General features: G+C 47.4%; 1 protein-coding gene across 2 annotated transcripts in view; it reads left to right on the top strand.

The window, feature by feature from the left end:
- The window catches only part of DEF6 (DEF6 guanine nucleotide exchange factor), a 28168-nt gene extending 4784 nt beyond the window's left edge, over positions 1–23384 (top strand). The window contains exons 2-11 of one of the 2 annotated variants that reach the window (XM_023212593.2): positions 7666–7806; positions 8524–8709; positions 10380–10616; positions 10704–10850; positions 16437–16545; positions 16719–17017; positions 18080–18246; positions 18375–18573; positions 22509–22599; positions 22802–23384. In XM_023212593.2, coding sequence (XP_023068361.2) covers positions 7666–7806; positions 8524–8709; positions 10380–10616; positions 10704–10850; positions 16437–16545; positions 16719–17017; positions 18080–18246; positions 18375–18573; positions 22509–22599; positions 22802–23025 — 1800 coding nt within the window. In that variant the 3' untranslated portion in view covers positions 23026–23384. The remainder of the gene's footprint in view (positions 1–7665; positions 7807–8523; positions 8710–10379; positions 10617–10703; positions 10851–16436; positions 16546–16718; positions 17018–18079; positions 18247–18374; positions 18574–22508; positions 22600–22801) is intronic. The other variant, XM_023212594.2, reaches the window with a different exon arrangement.
- Positions 23385–23699: the final 315 nt, after the last annotated feature.

The raw sequence follows: 23699 nt of genomic DNA, 5'->3' as shown, positions 1-23699 counted from the left end.
CAGTTCTTGCTGAATGTTGCCAGCATGGACCTGACATCCACACTTGAGTTTTTAGGATCCCCAATCCCCACACCTGAGTTTTAGAGGATCCCCCAAGTCCCGAGAGGAGAACTACTCCCCTACATGCCTCCAGAGGAAAGAGTGAATAGATGAAGCATCTCAAAGGTCAGTGACTGCCAACTCAGAGGCCAGGGGCTCCCTGGGTTTGTGGAGACTGTGGGAGTCCTCTCTGAGGAAACCCGAATGGCAGCTTATGAAAAATACACCTGGACCCCACCCCTGGAAACTCTGAGTCAGTAGGTCTGGGCTGGGCGGGCATGTTTCAGTTTCACCAGCTCCCTGGGTGATTGTGGTGCTCAGCCAGGGCCAGTGCACTGTAGAGATCAAGAGCAGGGCTTTGGAGTCAGACCTTGGGCAAGATGCTTCCTCTCTTTGAGCCTTGATTTCCTCATCTGTACAATGAGGATAATGAGAGTGCCTTCCTCCAGGGCTGAGGATTGATGGAGATCTGCAAGCAAGTTCCTGCTCACAACTCCCCCGTCACTGTCATTTCCTTTTCAGCATGACCCCTCCCCTAGTCACACCCTCTCTCCACCCCCAACCCCTGTCGCACCCAGGCACAGGAAGCTGACAGTCTGAGGTCCGCCCAGCTCTCTGGAGAGAGGACCTGAGTGTCTGGGCATTTAATTCTTCCTTGTCCTAGTATCTGACAGCTCGCAGGGGTCAGAGTCTGCCCTGGGCTTTTCAGAATCCAGTGGCAAAAGTGCAGGTGAGGTGCAGGTCTTAGGGACAGTATAGGACGACAGAACTAAGCTCAACTGTGCTGTTATGTGGCAGGTTCTGTCCTGGGGTGAGAGGGCATTCATAGATCCTCTCCTAGAACTCTCTTTTTAGAGAGATGAAAACTGAAGCCCAGTAAGGTTAATATGCTCAGTGGGATTTAGTCAATCTCTGTCTGGCTTTTGTATTTTCTCTGCTTCTTCCCATGAGGTGTTTAAGTTCATTCAAGAGATATTCATTGAGCATCCGCTAGGTGCCAGGCCCCCTGATACGACAGTGAAAAAAACGCAAAGATTTCTACCCTTGTGGTGCTGACATTATAGTCAGAGGAGGCAGATAATAAACTAAATGAAATGTACAATATGATGAAAGATGATACATGACATGGAAGAAAATAAAGCAGAAACGGGTAGGGATCATGGAGGTCAGGCAGGATTGGGTTACAGGTTTAAATAAGGCGATCAGGCCAGGCAGGGTAGCTCACACCTGTCTTAGCACTTTGGGAGGCTGAGGTGGGTGGATCGCTTGGGCCGAGGAATTCAAGACCAACCCTACAAAAAATACAAAAATTAGCACGGTGGCTCTTGACTGTAATCCCAACACTTTGGGAGGCCGGGGTGAGTGGATCACCTGAGTCAGGAGTTCAAGACCAGCCTGGCCAATATGTTGAAACCCCATCTCTACTAAAAATACAAAAATTAGCTGGACATTGGTGGTGGGCACCTGTAATCCCAGCTACTCAGGAGGCTGAGGAAGGAGAATCGCTTGAACCCAGGAGGCAGAGGTTGCAGTGAGCCGAGATCACGCCACTGCACTCCAGCCTGGGCACAAGAGCAAAACTCCATCGCAAAAAAAAAAAACACACACACACATACACACAAAAATTAGCCAGGTGTGATGGCGCGCGCCTACAGTTCCAGCTGCTCAGGAGTCTGAGGTGGGAAGATCACCTGAGTCCAGGGGGTTTGAGACTGCAGTGAGTTGTGTTTGTGCCACTATACTCCAGCCTGGGCAACAGAGCGAGACTCAGTCTCAAAAAGTAAGGTGATCACTGTAATCCCAGCACTTTGGGAGGCCGAGACGGGCAGATCACGAGGTAAGGAGATCGAGACCATCCTGGCTAACACAGTGAAACCCCGTCTCTCCTAAAAAAATACAAAAAACTAGCCGGGCGAGGTGGCGGGCGCCTGTAGTCCCAGCTACTTGGGAGGCTGAGGCAGGAGAATGGCGTAAACCCGGGAGGCGGAGCTTGCAGTGAGCTGAGATCCGGCCACTGCACTCCAGCCTGGGCGACAGAGCGAGACTCCATCTCAAAAAAAAAAAAAGGTGATCAGGATATTCCATCCACCTGGTCAGGGAATACACATTCCCTGAGAAGGTGACATCTAAGTAAAAACAGGGAGGAGGAAAGGGTTTGAGCCATGCAGTGACCCGGAGAGAAATATTCCAGGCTGCAGGAACTGTAAGTGCAAACGTCCTTGGGCAAGAATATGCCTGACGTGCTGGAGGAACATTAAGGAGGCAGAGTGGCTAGAGGCAAGTAAACAAGAGGGATGAGGTCAGAGAAGGTGCAGCAGGCCAGGTCACATGGGGCCTGGAGGCCTGTGGAAGGACTCGAACTTTTACTCTGAAAATTATGGGAAACCACTGGAACATTCAAGTTAGACTTTAGGAGTCAGAAAAATTCAGTGAATGGGGGACATTATACTACCTTTGGAGTCAAGGTTGAGATTAGACTCATTGCTGCCCTCAAGGAATGTAGAACACCCAGAAATGCTTACACAAACAGTGAACAGCAAAAGAATATTATTATAGAGCAACTTAATAGGACAAATTAATATCTCTGGTTAATGGCACCCTTTTTCATCCCTATTGTTTTAAATTTTATCCTAAAGACAATATATACTCCTGATTTAAAAAAAGAAAACACACAGAAGAATATAATGTTAAAGAAGAAATTCAGGGCTGGGCTGTGGTGGCTCATACCTGTAATCCCAACACTTTAGGAAGCTGAGGCAGGAGGATCGCTTGAACCCAGGAGGGCTTCTTCTGCCTGCCTCAGCCTCCTAAAGTGTTGGGATTACAGGTATGAGCCACCACGGCCTGGGCAATATAATGGGAACTCATCCCTATAAAAAAAAGAAAAAAAATTTTTTTTTTCCCAGAGAGAATATGGATCTGTCACTCAGGCTGGAGCGCAGTGGCACGATCTTGGCTCACCCCAGCCATGACTTCCTGGGCTCAAGCAATCCTCCCACCTCAGCCTCCTGAGTAGCTGGGACTACAGGAGTGTGCCACCACACCCGGCTAATTTTGGTATTACAAAAAAATTTTTTTAACTTAGCTGAGCATGGTGACGCACGCCTGTAGTCCCAGTTTCTCGGGAGGTTGAAGTGGGGGGATCGCTTGAGCCTGGGAGGCAGAAGCTGCAATGAGCAGAAATCGTGACACTGCACCCCAGCTTAGACAACAGAGTGAGACCCCATCTCTAAATAAATAAACAAAAAAAAAATAAATTTATTGTAAAATTAAAACATGTTAGTGGTAAATTTTTTTTGTGGGGGTTGTGTCTGTGTGTATGTGACAGAGTCTCACTCTGCCGCCCAGGCTGGAGTGCAGTGGCACTATCCTTCCTGACTCCACCTCCCAGGTTCAAGCAATTCTTCTGCCTCAGTCTCCCTGTAACTGGGATTACAGCTGCCTGCCATCACACCCGGCTAATTTTTGTGTTTTTAGTAAAGACGGGGTTTCACCATGCTGGCTAGGCTGTTCTCGAACTCCTGACCTCAAGTGATCCGCCCACCTGGGCCTCCCAAAGTGCTGGGATTACAGGTGTGAGCCACCACGCCTGGCCAATTTTTTTTTTTTTTTTTTTTTAATTTTGAGATGGAATTTCACTCTTGTTGCCCAGGCTGGGATCCAATGGCACGATCTTGGCTCACTGCAACCTCCACCTCCCAGGTTCAAGGGATTCTCCTGCCTCAGCCTCCCAAATAGCTGGGATTACAGGCGCCTGCCACAATGCCCGGCTAATGTTTTGCATTTTTAGTGGAGACGGGGTTTCAACATGTTGGGCAGGTGGGTGACCTCAGGTAAGCCACCTGCCTCGAACTCCCAAAGTGCTGGGATTACAGGCTTGAGCCACCACACCTGGCCCCAAAAGTTTTTGAAGTAAAGAAGAATATAATGTTGGCCGGGTACAGTGGCTCATGCCTGTAACCCCAGCACTTTGGTAGGCCAAGGTGGGCGGAACACTTGAGGTTAGGAGTTTGAGACCAGCCTGACCAACATGGCGAAACCCCGTCTCTACTAAAACTACAAAAATTAGCCGGGCATGGTGGTGGGTGCCTGTATCTCAGCTCCTCAAGGGCCTGAGGCTGGAGAATCGCCTGAACCCAAGAGGTGGAGGTTGTGGTGAGCCGAGATCATGCCATTGCACTCCAGCCTGGGCAACAAGAGCGAAACTCCGTCTTAAAAAAAAAAAGATGAAAATTCCTCTCCTCACTCTGGAGGGGTGATCACTGTTAACAGTATGCGAATCTTCTAGATTCTTTCTGTATACAAATAAACAGGTTGAACTGTATGAAATTTCTGACAGTTGATTGTTTTGACCTACTAAAATACTAGTTTCATATAATTCGACCTAATCTTTGCATATGTATTTGACAAACATTTCATTCTGTAGCTTGCTTTTTCTGCATGCCAGTGTAGTATGCGTATCTTTCAATGTCTGTTCATACAAACATAATAAAGATCACCCACAACTTTTATTAAGCAGGGCACTATGCACCAGGTACTCTTCACTCAAAACAGCCTTTAGAGCAGACCCTATCATTACCCTCACAGAGGAGGAGACTAAGGTGTTGGAGAATTAAACATTTGCCCACGAGCACACAAGTGGGAAAAGTGAAATCTTTCCAACTACACACAGTGGTTCCTGACATAGTATACCTGCTTCTTACTGAAGGAGCCTCAGTTTGTCTCCAGTTTTTCATATTATAAACAATGCTTAATGAGCATTCTTGTAATGTATATCTCCCATGGGTGTCTGTAGGTTGGATGATTAGAAATTCTGGGGTGGCTGGGCACAGTGACTCATGCCCTGTAATCCCAGCACTTTGGGAGGCTGAGGCAGGCAGATCTCCTGAGGTCAGGAGTTTGAGACCAGCCTGGCCAACATAGCGAAATCCCATCTCTACTAAAAATACAAAAATTAGCCGAGCATGGTGGCACGTGTCCATAATCCCAGCTACTCAGGAGGCTGGGACAGGAGAATCACATGAACCTGGGAGTTGGAGGTTGCAGTGAGCCAAGACCGCGCCACTGTACTCTAGCCTGGGCGGCAGATTGAGACTCCGTCTCAAAAAAAAAAAGATAAGGACATGGGTAGTTTGAAAAGAGGCCAAGAGACAGCAGATGAGAATATATAAAACTTGAACACTTGTCACTTCAGAAGTGGTCAGTGTATGTTGGCATTATTCTCTTAAGGTGGTCACCCTGGGTTTTAAGTACTAGGCATTGAGCCAGTGGCACCCCTTAGAGTAGGGATTGGTATCCTATGACCACAGATGTGTTAAGACGACTTTCCTGGAATTAGTGATAAAAACTCACATGGCTTAAGGGAGAGGGGATTTATTGGTTCACATAACCAAAAACTCCAGGGATCGCTGCCCAGAGGGAAATGAGGTGAAAAAAGGAAATGTTCCCTTCCTGGGATCTCCCACTTCCCAGTTTGCCAAGGAAAACTGAGCCCCAGGAAAACACTGAGGCAAAGTCTCAATACTTTCTCCTCCTCCTCTACTTTCTCCTCCTCCTCTCTGAAAAGAGAATAAAATGAAGGCTTGGCATACACACCATCTCTGAGACAGTGCCAGTTCCTGCCTCCAAGGAACTGATTCCAAGGGGAACTGCTGGTAGTGGAAGAAGTCCTTCAATACAGCATGTATTGGTTGCACTTGATGTACAGAAGAGGACATAGATGCTGAGGGACATAAAGATGAGCAGAGACCTTGTCTCCAGAGTTCACAATCCAATGGAGGAGGGAGACTTGACATCAATATTCTAGTAGGAAGGCAGCCTGTGAACCAGGCACATTTAGTTTCAACCTCAGCTCTGCCATTTACTGTTAAAATTTCCAAACCTCTGTATCTTCACCTGAAAAACAGGCTTAATGATATTTGTGTATATAGGTGATTGTGAAGACGAGAAATGGGGTATAAAAAGTGCTTTGACTGGGTGTAGTGGCTCATGCCTGTAATCCCAGCACTTTGGTGCAGGTGTGAGGATCACTTGAGGCCAGCAGTTCAAGGCCAGCCTGGGCAACATATCCAGACCTCTGTCTCTACCAAAAAAAAAAAAAAAAAAGTTTTGGCGGGGCATGGTGGCTCAGGCCTGTAATCCCAGCACTTTGGGAGGCTGAGGTGGGCGGATCGCTTGAGGTCAGGAGTTTGAGGCCAGCCTGGCCAACATGGTGAAACCCTGTCTCTACTAAAAATACAAAAATTAGCTGAGTGTGGTGGTGGGTGCTTGTAATCCCAGCTATTCAGGAGGCTGAGGCAAGGGGATCGCTTGAACCCAGGAGGTGGCAGTTGTAGTGAGCCGAGATCATGCCATTGCACTCCAGCCTGGGTGACAGAGTGAGACTCCGTCTCAAAAAATAATAATAATAAAACAAAATAAAAATTTTAATTAAAAAAACTACCTCCTACAGTGACTGGCATATTGTGAGTGTGCAATAGTGACTAGTGACTTTTTAATCATTCACACTGCCTGTGACAAGAGGTATAATAGAATAACCCCCAAGGCGATTTTATCTTCACCAGATTTCAGATTTCAGCCCCTTTATTCTAATATCATGGATTTGTTCAACAAACCCAAATTTCCCCTGCACACCATTATGACCACTATCCCTTCTAAGCCTTGCCCTCTCCACATCACAGACCATTTTTCATGACCCTTCTTTGAGCCCTCTCTTCTCCCAGAGCAGACACACTTAGGTGGTAGGCACACTGCAGCCAGAACACTGAGTCTTTGATGGAAACCATGATAAATTGGCAGCTTCTGCCCTGGGGTGGCAGACTAAGTCCCTGCAAACCCTGCAAACTGTCCAGCATTGTGGGAAGCACTTGGGCTTTGGAATCTGACAGAGCTGGATTTGAACTCCAAGGTGGTGTTCACTGTGGGTCTTTTGGCAAGGTACTGAATCCCTTGAGCCTCAGTCTCCCTGTCTGTAGAAAGAGGACACCAATACCTAATGAAGTGGCTAAGAGTATAACTGCATGGGTTTGAATTCCAGTTCTGCCAGCTGTGACCTTGGGTGAGAAATATCTCAGGAGTTTTCATCTGTAAAATGGGGATGTGAGTAGTTTTTTTTTTTTTTTTTTTTTGAGACGGAGTCTCGATCTGTCGCCCAGGCTGGAGTGCAGTGGCGCGCTCTCGGCTCACTGCAGGCTCCGCCTCCCGGGTTCACGCCATTCTCCTGCCTCAGCCTCCCAAGTAGCTGGGACTACAGGCGCCCGCCATCTCGCCCGGCTAATTTTTGTATTTTTTAGTAGAGACGGGGTTTCACCGTGTTAGCCAGGATGGTCTCGATCTCCTGACCTCGTGATCCACCCGTCTCGGCCTCCCAAAGTGCTGGGATTACAGGCTTGAGCCACCGCGCCCGGCCATGAGTAGTTTTTATGGTGGTTAAGCAGATGATACGTAAAGTGCTTTAGCCCAGTGCTTGGCACATAGTATTTTAAGTTTTAGTTATTACTGAGCTGAACCATGTGTGTAGAGAACTCAGCCAGGATGGGGTGGGGACAAGCAGAGAGGTGAGGAGCAGTCCTCTGGCCCAGTTTTGGTTGGGGTGCAGAAAGACACACTGCCACTACTCTATCTCAGGTGCTGTCCCACAACCTGTACACGGTCCTGCACATCCCCCATGACCCCGTGGCCCTGGAGGAACACTTCCGAGATGATGACGACGGCCCTGTGTCCAGCCAGGGATACATGCCCTACCTCAACAAGTACATCCTGGACAAGGTGGGGCCCAGCTTGTAGGGGGCATCTGTAACCTCTCCCCACTTCTCCAGCCTGGCCAGCAGCCCAATACCTTGCCACTCCAACTCTTTGCCCCTGCCATAAACTCCTACTTCTGCCTGCTCTGTCCATGCCTGCTGTCCCATCACATCCCTCACATCCCAGCCACCTGCCCCCTTCCTGTTCCCCTCAACTCACCTTCGGTGTCTCTTATCTCTAATGAGGTGGGCCACACCCTACCCATAGCCTTCCACCGAACACCTGCCCGGCCCTCCTCCAGCTTCCAGCTATAACCTCTACAAAAGGTTCACTGAATACCTGCCTGGCCCTCCTCCCGCTTCCAGCTATAACCTTTATAAAGGGTTCTCCACCCTTCCCAGACTGTCCCCCTGAACCCCCCAACTCCTCCAATCTGTCACTGTCTTTCCAAGTTCTTGGCTCTTAGCTTCCTGCTGGGTTTCTCTTCCTTTCTCCTCTGGGCTGAAAGACTAGAGTTACTCTGTTGTCAGGAGGGGTGGGGGGTGTGGGTGTGTTGTGGGGGGTGGAGTGGTGGGAAGCAGCTAGTTACTTGGTAATCAGCTCAGGGATCCCTTGAGTTAGGGCCCTGGACTTGGCCAGGTGGGGAGCAGGGGCATAGATGAACCCAAGAAACCCAGCTGGAGCCTAGTGTCATGGTAGAGCAGGGATATGCAGCCAGCTGATTTGCAGCCCTGGTGGCAGGTGGAGGAGGGGGCTTTTGTTAAAGAGCACTTTGATGAGCTGTGCTGGACCCTGACGGCCAAGAAGAACTATCGGGCAGATAGCAACGGGAACAGTATGCTCTCCAATCAGGATGCCTTCCGCCTCTGGTGCCTCTTCAACTTCCTGTCTGAGGACAAGTACCCTCTGATCATGGTTCCTGATGAGGTGAGGGTGATGGCAGCCCCAGGGACTGAATCACTTGGGACCAGACCTAAGCAAAACCATGAATGAGACCAAACCACCTTTGGTACCTCCCACATCCCTTTCTTTCTTCACCGTCTTCCCATGCTGGTATCTGTCCTCACCCAGCTGTCTCCAGATGCCTGGAACTGCCTGTGTCAGAGTAATTGTGCCTTCTTCCAGGAAAACTGAAATTACACTTTCATGAGGGTTCTGCTGGTCCTCACTGTAGGAAAATGATCTGCACATTCTGTTTACACAGAGGTCTAAATGCCAGGTACATTACTGAGCATTACTGGCAATCTAGGAAAGGTGCTTTTTTTTCCCCTTTACCTTTTGCCACTTCTTCCAGGACAGAAAGGATGCTTTACAAGGCAAAGGGAGACTTTTCTGAGACAGGATCCAGATTTTCCCTTTCTGCCTTTCTTCTGGAAAGCCAGGACAGATTCAGCTAAAAGACCCAGGGAGAGGGCATCCTGGGAGGAGAGGGCATCCTGGGAGAAAAGGCCAGGAACCTGGTCCCTACCTCCTCACTCCTGGGTGAAGCCAGGGAAGGCATTTTCCCATCCACCTGCATGCTCCCTCTTATCCTCATCTCCCTCCCCTGCCCATTTGGCCTTGTGACCTTTTAGTCCTTTTGGTGGCTGTGGAGATGCCAGGGTGACTTTAGGTCTCTAGAATGGGGTTTACAGGAGAAGGGACCTCTGTACCTACAAGAAGCCCTAGCATGTCAAGCTCCACTCACATTTGTTCTGGCTTCGTTTGTGGGAAGGGTGATGAAGGGAAGCACCTGAGCCCTGAACCAGTGCCCTCTACTAAATGCCCAAACAAGACCCAGGAGCCCCCAGAAAGTCCTAAACAGAATGTCCCTTTTTAAAAAGCTGCTGGGGCAGGTGAGGGACATGTGTCCATCTGCACGGACACTTGGCTGGCTGCCCTTGTTAGACCCCTGCCAGTCATGGCAAGGTGGCCTCTCGGAGGCCAGGTGGTTGCTTGCTTCTGTGATCAACATACAGAGTTAACAACTGCAGCAGGATGTACCCCAGCCACCACTTCCGGTTCCTCTGTAACAGGTTTCCTGTCCCTGCCCAGCTTACCTCCACTCCCCACTCCCCACCACCTACCCCTACCTCAAATCCCCTTCCCCTCCCACAAGGGAAGGATCCCCAGGGTTGGGGATTGGGGCTTGCAATAAGGACCTGAATAGGATTCAGGAGATCAGAATCAGGTTCTGGCTGCCCCCACTTTGCTGTGTGACTTAGAGCCAGTCACTTCCCCGTTTAGGCTTTGGTTTTGTCATCTGCAAAATGAGTGATTGGATGAGAGGGCCTTTGCACTCCCTTGACACTTTCTGTGATTTATTGCCTCTCTCTGGACCCCAGATCTCAGGTCCCCTTCACCTTGCCCTTAAGATAGGAAGGAGTGGGACTGGAGGTTGTGGAGGGGGAGAGAAATTTGGAGTTGGGGTTGGGGCTCCAGGATCCTCTCCCAGGTCTTTTCCCTGGTCTCCATAGCATTCGGTCCTCTGGCCCCCTCAACAGTCTGTCCCCTGTTTCCCTCTGCTCAAGCTCGGGGAGCCAGATAGAGTACTCCCTGGTGTTGGTGCTGGCAACACCACCTGCTGCAACTACCAGGCCTTCCTTCTCCTGCTCCAGGTGGAATACCTGCTGAAAAAGGTACTCAGCAGCATGAGCTTGGAGGTGAGCTTGGGCGAACTGGAGGAGCTTCTGGCCCAGGAGGCCCAGGTGGCCCAGACCACCGGGGGGCTCAGCGTCTGGCAGTTCCTGGAGCTCTTCAACTCAGGCCGCTGCCTGCGGGGCGTGGGCCGGGACACCCTCAGCATGGCCATCCATGAGGTCTACCAGGAGCTCATCCAAGATGTCCTGAAGCAGGTCAGCCAAACTGGGAACTAGGGGAGGCGCACAAGGTGCAGGGCGAAGGGGGGCCTGGGAAGCCTCTGACGTAACTCCGGCTGGCAGGGCTACCTGTGGAAGCGAGGGCACCTGAGAAGGAACTGGACCGAACGCTGGTTCCAGCTGCAGCCCAGCTGCCTCTGCTACTTTGGGAGTGAAGAGTGCAAAGAGAAAAGAGGCATTATCCCGCTGGATGCACACTGCTGCGTGGAGGTGAGGGGCAGGATGGGGGTGGAGGATACCTCAGGGCCCAGAGTGTCCTCAGGGGCATGAGAAGACAAGGGGGTCAGGAGAGGGGCAAATGGAGAAAAGCCACGGTGACACAAATTCTGCTTAGATTAGTGTGACCCAAATATATCTGGATGCCTCAAGGCCATTCTCATCCATGTCAGCACTTAAAACTAAAACTGCAACTCAAACACCAAAGTAATTGGTGAATAATATGGAATTTGCTCAAGATCTCAGAGGAAGTGGCTTATATCTATACTACACAGCAAATCTTTCTAAAAAATCCCTTTTAAAGGTTTTTCTTCTTCACCCATATTCCATTCTCTTTAGCAACTCTATACTTCCCTATTCTCCTTCCACACCCCTCTGCTCTGTCTTCCCCTTCTGTTTCCTCCCTTGTGTTCATTACTATTTAAGAGGCTTAAAACACAAGCCTCTTTACTATTTTAAATAATATATGTATATATGTGTGTGTGTGACATGAAACTTGCCATTTTAACTATTTTAAGTATACAATTCAGTGGCATTAAATACATTCATGAAATTAAAAAATTATTTTGATATACAACAGATGTACATATTTTCAGGGTACATGTGATAATTTAATACATTCACATATTTTGTAAAGATCAAATCATGTCATTGGGTATCCTTTACCTTAAATATTTCTTTTTTTTTTTTTTTTTTTTTTTTTGAGAAGGAGTCTTGCTCTGTCGCCCAGGCTGGAGTGCAGTGGCGCGATCTCGGCTCGCTGCAAGCTCCTCCTCCCAGGTTCACGCCATTCTTCTGGCTCAGCCTCTGGAGTAGCTGGGACTACAGGCGCCCGCCACCATGCCTGGCTAATTTTTTGTATTTTTTTAGTAGAGATGGGGTTTCACCGTGTTAGCCAGGATGGTCTCGATCTCCTGACCTCGTGATCCGCCCGTCTCAGCCTCCCAAAGTGCTGGGATTACAGGCTTGAGCCACCGCTCCCAGCCTTACCTTAAATATTTCTTTATGCTAGAAACATTCAAATTATTATCTTCTATTTTGAAATATACAATAGATTATTGTAAACTGTAGCCACCCTACTGATCTATCGAAATCTAGGTCTTATTTCTCCTATCAAACTGTATGTTTATACCCATTCATCAACCTCTCTTTATCCTCCCCCGACACTTCCTGGCCTCTGGTAACCACTAATATACTCTCTGTCTTCATGGTGATCCACTTTTTTAGCTCCCACATATAAATAAGAACATGCGATAGTTGTTTTTCTGTGCTTGGCTTATTTCACTTAACAAAATGACCTATGGTGCCATCTATGTTGCTGCAAATGACAGGATTTCATTCTTTTTATGGCCAAATAATATTCCTTTATATATATCACATTTTCTTAATCTATTTATCCATTTATGGACACAGGTTGATTTCGTATTTTGGCCATTATGAATAGCTCTGCAGTAAACATGGGAAGGCAGATATTCTTCAATATATTGATTTACTTTCTTTTAGATATATACCCAGCAGTGGAACTTCTAGATCATATGATAGTTCTATTTTTAGTTTTTTGAGGAACCTTCATACAGTTTTCCATAGTGGCTGTACTAATTTACGTTCCCACTAACAGTGTATCGGGGTTCCCTTTTCTCCACATCTTCTCCAGCGTTTTTTTATGGAAAAGATATTCTTGACCAGGCACAGTGGCTCGTGCCTGTAGTCCCAGCACTTTGGGAGGCTGAGGCAGGTGGATCACCTGAGGTCAGGAGTTTGAGACCAGCCTGGCCAACATGGTGAAACCCCATCTCTACTAAAAATACAAAAATCAGCTGGGCGTGGTGGTGGGCACCTGTGATCCCAGCTACTCGGGAGGCTGAGGCAGGAGAATGACTTGAACCTGGGAGGTGGAGGTGGCAGTGAGTCGAGATTGCATCATTGCACTTCAGCCTGGGCGACAAGAGTGAAACTCCATCTCCAAAAAAAAAAGATGTTCTCTTTTTTTTATAAAAAGCTATTTTAACTGGGGGTGAAATGATATCTCATTTAGTTTTGATTTGCTTTTCTCTGATAATTAGTGACATGAGCATTTTTTCATATCTCTGTTGGCCATTTGTGTGTCTTCTTTTGAGAAATATCTATTCAGATCTTTTGCCCATTTTTAAATTGGATTATTTGGTTTTTGCTATAGAGTTGTTTGAGCTCCTTATATATTCTAGTTATTAATCCCTTGTCAGATTGATAGTTTACAAATATTTTCTCCTATTCTGTGGGCTGCCTGTTCACTTTGTTGATTGTTTCCTTGGCTGTCCTGAAGCTTTTTAGCTTGATGTAATCCCATTTTTCTATTTTTGATTTGGGTGCCTGTGCTTTTGAGGTCTTCCACAAAAAATCTTGGCCCAGACCAATGTCCTGGAATATTTATCCAATGTTTTCTTCTAGTAGTTTCATAGTTTCAGGTCTTATGTTTAAATATTTAATTCATTTTTATTGGATTTTTTTATATAGTGAGAGATAGGGGTCTAGTTTCATTCATCTGCATATTGTTGTTTAGTTTTTCCAGAACCATTTATTGAAAGGAATGTTCTTTCCCCATTGTGTGTTCTTGGCGCCTTTGTCAAAAATGAGTTCTCTGTAAATGCGTGGATTTATATCTAGGTGATCCATTCTGTTCCATTGGTCTTTGTGTCTCTTTTTATGCCAGTGCTATGCTGATTTGGTTACTATAGCTTTGTATTACATTTTGGTATTTTGTTTTATTTTAGAGACAGAGTCTTGCTCTGGTGTCCAGGCCGGAGTGCAGTGGTGTGACCATAGGTCACTGCAGCCTAATCTCCTTGGGCTCATGGGATCCTCCTGCTTCAGCCTCCTGAATAGCTGGGGCTACAGGTGTGCACCACTGTGGCCAGTTTGTAGTGTATTTTGAAATCAGGAAGTGTGATGCCTCCAGCTTTGTTCTTTTTACTCACGATTACTTTGGCTATTTGAGGCCTTTTGTAGTTCCATATAAATTTTAGGATTTTTTTTCTATATCTATGAAGATTGCCTTTGCTATTTTGATCGAGATTGCACCAAATCTATAAATTGCTTTGGTTAATAGTGTTATTTTAACAATATTAATTCTTCCAATACATGAGCATGGGATATCTTTCCATTTTTCTGTATCCTCTTCAATTTATTTCATCAGTTTTATAGTTTTTCTTCTATAGATCTTTCACTTTGGTTACATTGATTCTTAGGTATTTTACATTCTTTGTAGCTATTGGAAATGAGATTGTGCTTTACTTCTTTTTCAGATTGTTTGCTGTTAGTGTATACAAATGCTACTGAGGTTTTTTTTTTTTTTTTGAGACGGAGTCTCACTCTGTCACCCAGGCTGGAGTGCAGTGACCAGATCTTAGCTCACTGCAAGCTTCGCCTCCCAGGTTTACGCCATTCTCCTGCCTCAGCCTCCTGAGTAGCTGGGACTACAGGCGCCCGCCACCTCGCCCGGCTAGTTTTGTATGTTGAATTATCCTGCAGCTTTACTGAATTCATTCATCAATTCTAACAGTTTTTTGTTGGAGTCCTTTTTCTTTTTTGAGGAGGCAGAGTCTCGCTTTTATCGCCCAGGTTGGAGTTGGAGTGCAATGGCCTGATCTTGGCTCACTGCAACCTCCCATGTTCAAGTGATTCTCCTGCCTCAGCCTCCCATGTTAGCTGGGACTACAGGCACCCGCCACCACACCTGGCTAATTTTTTTTTTTTTTGTATTTTTAGTAGAGACGTTTCACCATGTTGGCCAGGCTGGTCTCAAACTCCTGATCTCAGATGATCCACCCACCTCAGCCTCCCAAAGTGCTGGGATTACAGGTATAAGCCACTCCGCCCGGCCTTTTTTTTTTTTTAAGAGAGAGACAGGATCTCATTGTATTACCAAGGCTTGTCTCAAACTCCTGGCCTCAAGCAGTTCAACCACTTCAGCTTCTCAAAGTGTTAGGATTACAAGTATAAGCCACCACGCCCCATGAAGTCTTTAGATTTTTCTAAGTATAAGACCATGCCATCTGCAAACAAGGCTAATGTGACTTCTTCATTTCCAGTTTGGATGCCGTTCATATCCTTGTCTTGCTTAATTGCTCTGGCCAGAACTCCCAATATTACGTTGAATAAAAGTGGTAAAAGTGGGCCTCCTTGTCTTTTTCCAGATCTTAGAGGAAAGGCTTTCAATTTTTCTCCATTTATTACAATGTTAGCTGTGAGTTTGTCATAGATAGCTTTTATTATTTTAAGGTATGTTCCTTCTATACCCAATTTTTTTAGGGCTTTTATCATAACACAATGTTGAATTTTTTTAGAAAGCTTTTTCAGGGTCTATTGAAATGATCATATGGTTTTTGCTCTCGGTTCTGTTACTATGATGTGTCATGCATATTGACTTGTGCATGTTGAACCATCCTTGCATCCCTGTGATGAATCCCATCTGATCATGGGGAATAATCTACACTCACAATATTGTACAACCATCACCACTATCTATTTCCAAAACTTTTTCATCACCCCAAACAGAAACTCTGTACCCACCAACCAATAACTCCTCATACGCCCTGACCCCAGCTCCTAGTAACCGCTATTCTGCTTTCTGTCTCCATGATTTTGCCTTTTCTAGGTATCTTACATAAATAGAATCATACCATATTTGTCCCTTTGTGTCTGGTTTCTTTCACTTAGAAATGTTTTCAGGCTTCATCTATGTTGTCAAATATATCAGAATTTCATTCTTTTTTAAGGCTGGATAATATCCCTAACGGTGTGTGAGGATCCCAATTTCTCCATTTCCTTACCAACAGTTATTTTTCATTTAAAAAAATTATAGCCATCCTAGGATCCGTCTAATTTTGTCACATAAGGTGTTACTGTATAAAGGAATGCGGATCTATGCAGAAGTCCCAGCCTCATCACTAACAGACTAACAGTGTGAGGTGGACAATCCTGGAGCTCTTAGTGCCTCAGTTTCTTCCTCTGTAAAGTGGAGCTAATAATGCCTGCCTGGCAAGGCTGTATAGGTGGAGTGAAGATAATGATGCATATAAAACGTTAGTACAGACTCTAGAATGTGGTAGCTATTATTTTCCACAGAATGTAAGCTTAATGGAGGCAGAGATTTGGTCTGTTAGGCACACCTTAGTATCCCAAACCCCTCGAGCAGTGAGTGGCACTCAGTAGGCACTCCAAAAATATCTGCGGAATGAATGAATTAACTCTTAACAAGCAGGGCTATGTCGAAGTGCGTTGTCATGGATAGTGAGGACCCTGTTACTGGCAGGGTTCAGGCGTGATCTGCATAAACACTGAGTGGCGACTATGTACTGGGCCCCGTGAAATAATAACAAGATGAAAACGCACCCACCTAGCCTTCAAAGAGCAAAGGCTACAGAGTTGTGGGGACATAAGTCCCCCATAACTTATGATGCAAGCCATGCAGGCTCCTGGCAGAGTGCGGTCCCCAGGGAAGATAGCCAGGAGGGCTACGGGCTTGAGCTGGAGCATCCTTGGGGCAGGTGTGGCCCTGACCCAGTGAGGCTAGCCTGGCTGCGGCCACCTACCCTGTCCCAGGTGCTGCCAGACCGCGACGGAAAGCGCTGCATGTTCTGTGTGAAGACAGCCACCCGCACGTATGAGATGAGCGCCTCAGACACGCGCCAGCGCCAGGAGTGGACAGCTGGTGAGTGCTCGCTAGGTGGCTTGGGTCTGGCTGGTCCTTAGGCGCCTCATCTGTGAAAAGGGGGTGCTAATACTTTGTCCAGCGGGAGGTTGGAGAGTGGACTTGGGAAACTTCTAAGGCCCCTTTCGGGCCGTGTGCGAGGATCCGACTGACCCGCTCCCGCTCCTCGGCAGCCATCCAGATGGCGATCCGGCTGCAGGCCGAGGGGAAGAAGTCCCTGCATAAGGACCTGAAGCAGAAACGGCGCGAGCAGCGGGAGCAGCGGGAGCGGCGCCGGGCGGCCAAGGAGGAGGAGCTGCTGCGGCTGCAGCAACTGCAAGAGGAGAAGGAGCGGAAGCTGCAGGAGCTGGAGCTGCTGCAGGAGGCGCAGCGGCAGGCGGAGCGGCTGCTGCAGGAGGAGGAGGAGCGGCGCCGCAGCCAGCACCGCGAGCTGCAGCAGGCGCTCGAGGGCCAATTGCGCGAGGCGGAGCAGGTGGGGTTGGCTCCCGGCGCTGGAGACTGGACCGGTGGGCTGGGAGGCTGCGGGGCGGGCCAGGGGCGGAGCGCCAGGGGCGGGGCCTGGGCAGAGGGCGGAGCTACTGAGTTGAGGGGCGCGCACTGGGGTGGAACTTACACAGTCCGCGGGTTTGAAAGAGAGATTTGGGATGGGGCTTCCGCCGGAGGCAGGGCCTGGGGCTAAGGAAGGGGTGTGGGGCGAGGTCCAAGCCGGTGGATGGATGGGGCCTGGTTCGGAGACCTTGGCTGTGGGTTGGGGCTTGGGCAGAAGGAGCCGTTGAAGACCGTGTGATTGGGGATTAGATTGGACCAAGTTTGGACTAGACTTGAACTGAGTTTACAGTGAAACCAGTTTGAGAGGCAAGCGGGACGTGTATGGAGGCGGACTAAGCGTGCAGAGGCAATTCGATTTAGGATTTAAGAAACCTGGATCTGGAGTCAGAAACATGTAGATTCAATCCTAGCTCTGCTTCTTACGAGCCCCGTGATGCCAGGCAAGCTCATTTCACTGAGCCTTATCGGCAAAATGCTAATGCTAATAGAACTTTGCTCACAGAGTTACGGTGAGGGTTAAATGAGGAAACACTTGTATTGTCCAGTCACTTTTCGTTGTTATAATTGGGTTATAGTCACCTCCTTCCTAGTATCAGCCATGATTATAACATATTATTATATATTATAATAATTATTAAGCTAGTGCTAGGAAGGAGATGACCATATTTTTATATCTTATTTAATTATATAATGTTGTTTAATTACATGTTATATAATTATGATTAAGGTTGGTACTAGAAAGGGAATACGTTGAGCCCGTTTCCCCCACGTGGCATCTGTTCACCGACCATTATCTGTTCCAGTCAGGCTCTCAGAAAGGGGTCAGATCAGGAAACCCCAACATGAAGGCATTCCCCAGACCCTTACCCCTAGGCAGCTTAGCAGAGTCCTGGGGAAAAAAGGGCAACATGCCCACCCCCTCCTCCCCTGCCCCCACGTGCCCCTTTTGATCTGGCTCTGGGTCCACCACCTCCCCACTCCACAGGCCCGGGCCTTCATGCAGGCTGAGATGGAGCTGAAGGAGGAGGAGGCTGCCCGGCAGCGGCAGCGCATCAGGGAGCTGGAGGAGATGCAGCAGCGGTTGCAGGAGGCCCTGCAACTAGAGGTGAAAGCTCGGCGAGATGAGGAATCTGTGCGACTCGCTCAGACCAGGTAGGCCTGAGGAACTTCTTCAGATTCTCCCACCACCCCCCCTGGAACCCGCCCCAATTTTCCTGCTTGCCGGGCATCTGCAAGGTGCCTTGGCACTAGGGACCACACAGTACACACTCGCCCGGCAGACTGCTGGAAGAGGAGGAAGAGAAGCTGAAGCAGCTGATGCAGCTGAAGGAGGAGCAGGAGCGCTACATCGAACGGGCGCAGCAGGAGAAGGAAGAGCTGCAGCAGGAGATGGCACAGCAGAGCCGCTCCCTGCAGCAGGCCCAGCAGCAGCTGGAGGAGGTGCGGCAGAACCGGCAGAGGGCTGACGAGGATGTGGAGGTGAGGCCTGGAGTGGGATGGGGTGGAGGCTGGCAGGGTAAGCTCATTAGGGCACAGACTCTGGAGCCAGGCTGCCTTCCCTCAAACCCTGGCCCTAGCAGCCGCTAGCTGTGCGACTTTGGACAAATTCCCAAACTTCTTGGAGTTAGTCTCTCGCCTGGGAAAGGAAATTGGTAATAGCGTTGTTATGAAGATTAAATGAAATGATACATGATATTTAGTATGTAGTAAGTGCTGAAGAAACATTTGCTGCCATCTTTGTTCACATTACTATTAATCTGGGCAAAAATTTTTCCTTCTACTCTTCCAAGCCCCTGTCTTGCTATCCTTGTACTTTGGTTCTACTCCTTGGAGCCTGAATCTCCATAAATTCAAACACAGAAATATGTAACATAGAAAGGGAAAGTTCCTCCATGATCCCCCCGACCTCACAACCACTGCTAATGGCTCCGTGAAATGTTGAACAGAGGTTCTTGGATTAGGTCCTGGAAAGGTGGTATAGTGCAGTGGCTTAGAGCTCAAGTGTATCCCTGGGCAAGTCACTTAACCTCTTTTGAACCTTTTTGTTGTTAACTTCTGCTCTGGAAGTTAAATAAGATAATAAGCACACTTAGCACATCTTAGCTGCTCAATAAATGGAAATTTTTTTTTTTTTGAGACGGAGTCTCACTTTGTCACCCAGACTGGAGTGCAGTGGCCGAATCTCAGCTCACTGCTAGCTCCGCCTCCCGAGTTTACACTATTCTCCTGCCTCAGCCTCCCGAGTAGCTGTGACTACAGGTGCCCGCCACCTCGCCCGGCTAGTTTTTTTTTTTTAGAGACGGGGTTTCACCGTGTTAGCCAGGATGGTCTCGATCTCCTGATCTCGTGATCTGCCCATCTTGACCTCCCAAAGTGCTGGGATTACAGGCTTGAGCCACTGCACCCGGCCTTATTTTTTTTATTATTATACTTCAAGTTCTAGGGTACATGTGCACAACGTGCAGGTTTGTTACATATGTATACATGTGCCATGTTGGTGTGCTGCACCCATTAACTCATCCTTTACATTAGATATATCTCCTAATGCTATCCTTCCCCCCTCCCCCTCCCCACAATAGGCCCCAGTGTGTGATGTTCCCCTTCCTGTGTCCAAGTGATCTCATTGTTCAATTCCCACCTATGAGTGAGAACATGCAGTGTTTGATTTTCTGTTCTTGTGATACTTTGCTGAGAATGATGATTTCCAGCTGCATCCATGTCCCTACAAAGGACACAAACTCATCCCTTTTTATGGCTGCATAGTATTCCATGGTGTATATGTGCCACATTTTCTTAATCCAGTCTGTCACTGATGGACATTTGGGTTGATTCCAAGTCTTTGCTATTGTGAATAGTGCTGCAATAAACATATGTGTGCATGTGTCTTTATAGCAGCATGATTTATAATCCTTTGGGTATATACCCAGTAATGGGATGACGGTCAAATGGTATTTCTAGTTCTAGATCCTTGAGGAATTGCCACACTGTTTTCCACAATGGTTGAACTAGTTGACAGTCACACCAACAGTGTAAAAATGTTCCTATTTCTCCACATCCTCTCCAGCACTTGTTGTTTCCTGACTTTTTAATGGTTGTCATTCTAAGTGGTGTGAGATGGTATCTTACTGTGTTTTGATTTGCATTTCTCTGATGACCAGTGATGATGAGCATTTTTTCATGTGTTTGTTGGCTGTATGAATGTCTTCTTTTGAGAAGTGTCTGTTCATATCCTTTGCCCACTTTTTGATGGGGTTGTTTTTTTCTTGTAAATTTGTTTGAATTCTTTGTAGGTTCTGAATATTAGCCCTTTGTCAGATGAGTAGGTTGCAAAAATTTTCTCCCATTCTGTAGGTTGCCTGTTCACTCTGATGGTAGTTTCTTTTGCTGTGCAGAAGCTCTTTAGTTTAATTAGATCCCATTTGTCAATGTTGGCTTTTGTTGCCATTGCTTTTGGTGTTTTAGACATGAAGTCCTTGCCCATGCCTATGTCCTGAATGGTATTACCTAGGTTTTCTTCTCGGGTTTTTATGGTTTTAGGTCTAACATTTAAGTCTCCAATCCATCTTGAATTAATTTTCATATAAGGAGTAAGGAAAGGATCTAGTTTCAGCTTTCTACATACGGCTAGCCAATTTTCCCAGCACCATTTATTAAATAGGGAATCCTTTCCCCATTTCTTGTTTTTGTCAGGTTTGTCAAAGATCAGATGGCTGTAGATGTGTGGTATTATTTCTGAGGGCTCTGTTCTGTTCCATTGATCTATAGCTCTGTTTTGGTACAAGTACCATGCTGTTTTGGTTACTGTAGCCTTGTAGTATAGTTTGAAGTCAGGTAGCATGATACCTCCAGCTTTGTTCTTTTGGCTTAGGATTGTCTTGACAATGTGGAGTCTTTTTTGGTTCCACATGAACTTTAAAACAGTTTTTTCCAATTCTGTGAAGAAAGTCACTGGTAGCTTAATGGGGATGGCATTGAATCTATAAATTACCTTGGGCAGTATGGCCATTTTCACGATGTTGATCCTTCCTATCCATGAGCATGGTATGTTCTTCCATTTGTTTGTGTCCTCTTTTATTTCACTGAGCAGTGGTTTGTAGTTCTTCTTGAAGAGGTCCTTCACATCCCTTGTAAGTTGTATTCCTAGGTATTTTATTCTCTTTGAAGCAATTGTTAATGGGAGTTCATTCATGATTTGGCTCTCTGTTTGTCTGTTATTGGTGTATAAGAATGCTTGTGATTTTTGCACATTGACTTTGTATCCTGAGACTTTGCTGAAGATGCTTATCAGCTTAAGGAGATTTTGGGCTGAGACGATGGGGTTTTCTAAATATGCAATCATGTCATCTGCAAACAGGGACAATTTGACTTCTTCTTTTCCTAATTGAATACCCTTTCTTTCTTTCTCTTGCCTGATTGCCCTAGCCAGAACTTCCAACACTGTGTTGAATAGGAGTGGTGAGAGAGGGCATCCCTGTCTTGTGCCAGTTTTCACAGGGAATGCTTCCAGTTTTTGCCCATTCAGTATGATATTGGCTGTGGGTTTGTCATAAATAGCTCTTATTATTTTGAGATACGTTCCATCAATACCGAATTTATTGAGAGTTTTTAGCATGAAGGGCTGTTGAATTTTGTCAAAGACCTTTTCTGTATCTATTGAGCTAATCATGTGGTTTTTGTCTTTGGTTCTGTTTATATGCTGGATTACGTTTATTGATTTGCATATGTTGAACCAGCCTTGCATCCCAGGGATGAAGCCCACTTGATCATGGCGGATAAGCTTTTTGATGTGCTGCTGGATTCGGTTTGCCAGTATTTTATTGAGGATTTTTGCATCGATGTTCTTCAGGGATATTGGTTGGAAACTATTATTATGGTTACATTTTACCTTTTGGAGGTCCATGAGTCCCATGAAATTGGAGGCAAACTCTATTCATGTATATATTAATAACTCTTCATGAGCATACATGGTTCTCTGGGGAGATGATCAGTAGTCTTGGTCAGATTTTAAACAGCCTGTGAACCTGAAAAGATCAAGACTCCATGCCATGGATGATGGTTCTTTTTATTTTTTATTTTTTTTTTTTTGAGACGGAGTCTTGCTCTGTCGCCCAGGCTGGAGTGCAGTGGCTGGATCTCAGCTCACTGCAACCTCCGCCTCCCGGGTTCACGCCATTCTCCTGCCTCAGCCTCCCGAGTAGCTGGGACCACAGGCGCCGGCCACCTCGCCCGGCTAATTTTTTTGTATTTTTAGTAGAGACGGGGTTTCACCGTGTTAGTCAGGATGGTCTCGATCTCCTGACCTCGTGATCCGCCCGTCTCGGCCTCCCAAAGTGCTGGGATTACAGGCTTGAGCCACCGCGCCCGGCGCCATGGATGATGGTTCTGATCACTCCCCACTGGCCCTGCCCCCACAGGCTGCCCAGAGAAAACTGCGCCAGGCCAGCACCAATGTGAAACACTGGAATGTCCAGATGAACCGGCTCATGCATCCAATTGAGCCTGGAGGTGAGAAGGGATAGACTCTGGAGCTTTCCCTGGAGCTGGGCGGGAGAAAGGAGGGAGAAAGGGATACCTCCAGATCTCCCAGGGCCAGCAAAGGTAGGACTGGCAGTCAGGAGGCTCCCCCTCCTCCGAGGGCTGAGGCAAAGCCCCTCACCTCTCGCCTTTGCATGCCTTTCTCCTTACTTACCTGCCTTCTCTCTGCCAGATAAGCGTCCGGTCACCAGCAGCTCCTTCACAGGCTTCCAGCCCCCTCTGCTTGCCCGCCGTGACTCTTCCCTAAAGCGCCTGACCCGCTGGGGATCCCAGGGCAACAGGACCCCTTCGCCTAACAGCAATGAGCAGCAGAAGTCCCTCAACGGTGGGGATGAGGCTCCTGTCCTGGCTTCCACCCCTCAGGAAGATAAACTGGATCCAGCACCAGAAAATTAGCCTCTCCTAGCCCCTTGTTCTTCCCAATGTCATATCCACCAGGACCTGGCCACAGCTGGCCTGTGGGTGATCCCAGCTCTTACTAGGAGAGGGAGCTGAGGTCCTGGTGCCAGGGGCCCAGCTCTCCAACCGTAAACAGTCCAGAATGGAACCTGGTTCACCCTTCATACCAGCTCCAAGCCCCAGACCATGGGGACTGTCTGGGGTGTTGATCCTTGAGAATTTGCCCTGTGCTTTAGACCCAAGGACCCGATCCCTGGGCTGGGAAAGAGTGAACAAGCAAGCTGGGGCCACCTGCTCCCAGGTGGCCACCAAGGTGTGGAAGCACATTTCTAAATAAAAACTGCTCTTAGAATGAACTATTGGCTCAGGTCTGTCCATCTCTCCTGCCACTTCCTCCTTTCCTCCCTCAAGCCCAGTTATAGGTTCCAAAGGGCAGTAAAGTATAATAAAGTGGTTAGGAAAGACCCTGCAGCTAGACTGCCTGGGTTCTGAACTTGGCCTTGCTACTTACTAACTGATTGACTTTGGTCAATTTTCTTTATATCTCTGTGTTTCAGTTCCCATGTTGGTAAACTACAAATAATGATTATACTTACCATATAGGGTTATATGAGGATTAACTGTTTGGCACATGAGCGAGCACCATTATTAGTATCAGCCAAAAGTGTTTA

Source organism: Piliocolobus tephrosceles, chromosome 5 (genome assembly GCF_002776525.5).
Source record: "Piliocolobus tephrosceles isolate RC106 chromosome 5, ASM277652v3, whole genome shotgun sequence".
Taxonomy (NCBI): Eukaryota; Metazoa; Chordata; class Mammalia; order Primates; family Cercopithecidae; genus Piliocolobus; species Piliocolobus tephrosceles.
The sequence above is the reverse complement of the archived record's forward strand: the minus strand, read 5'-3'. Positions and strand labels throughout refer to the sequence as shown.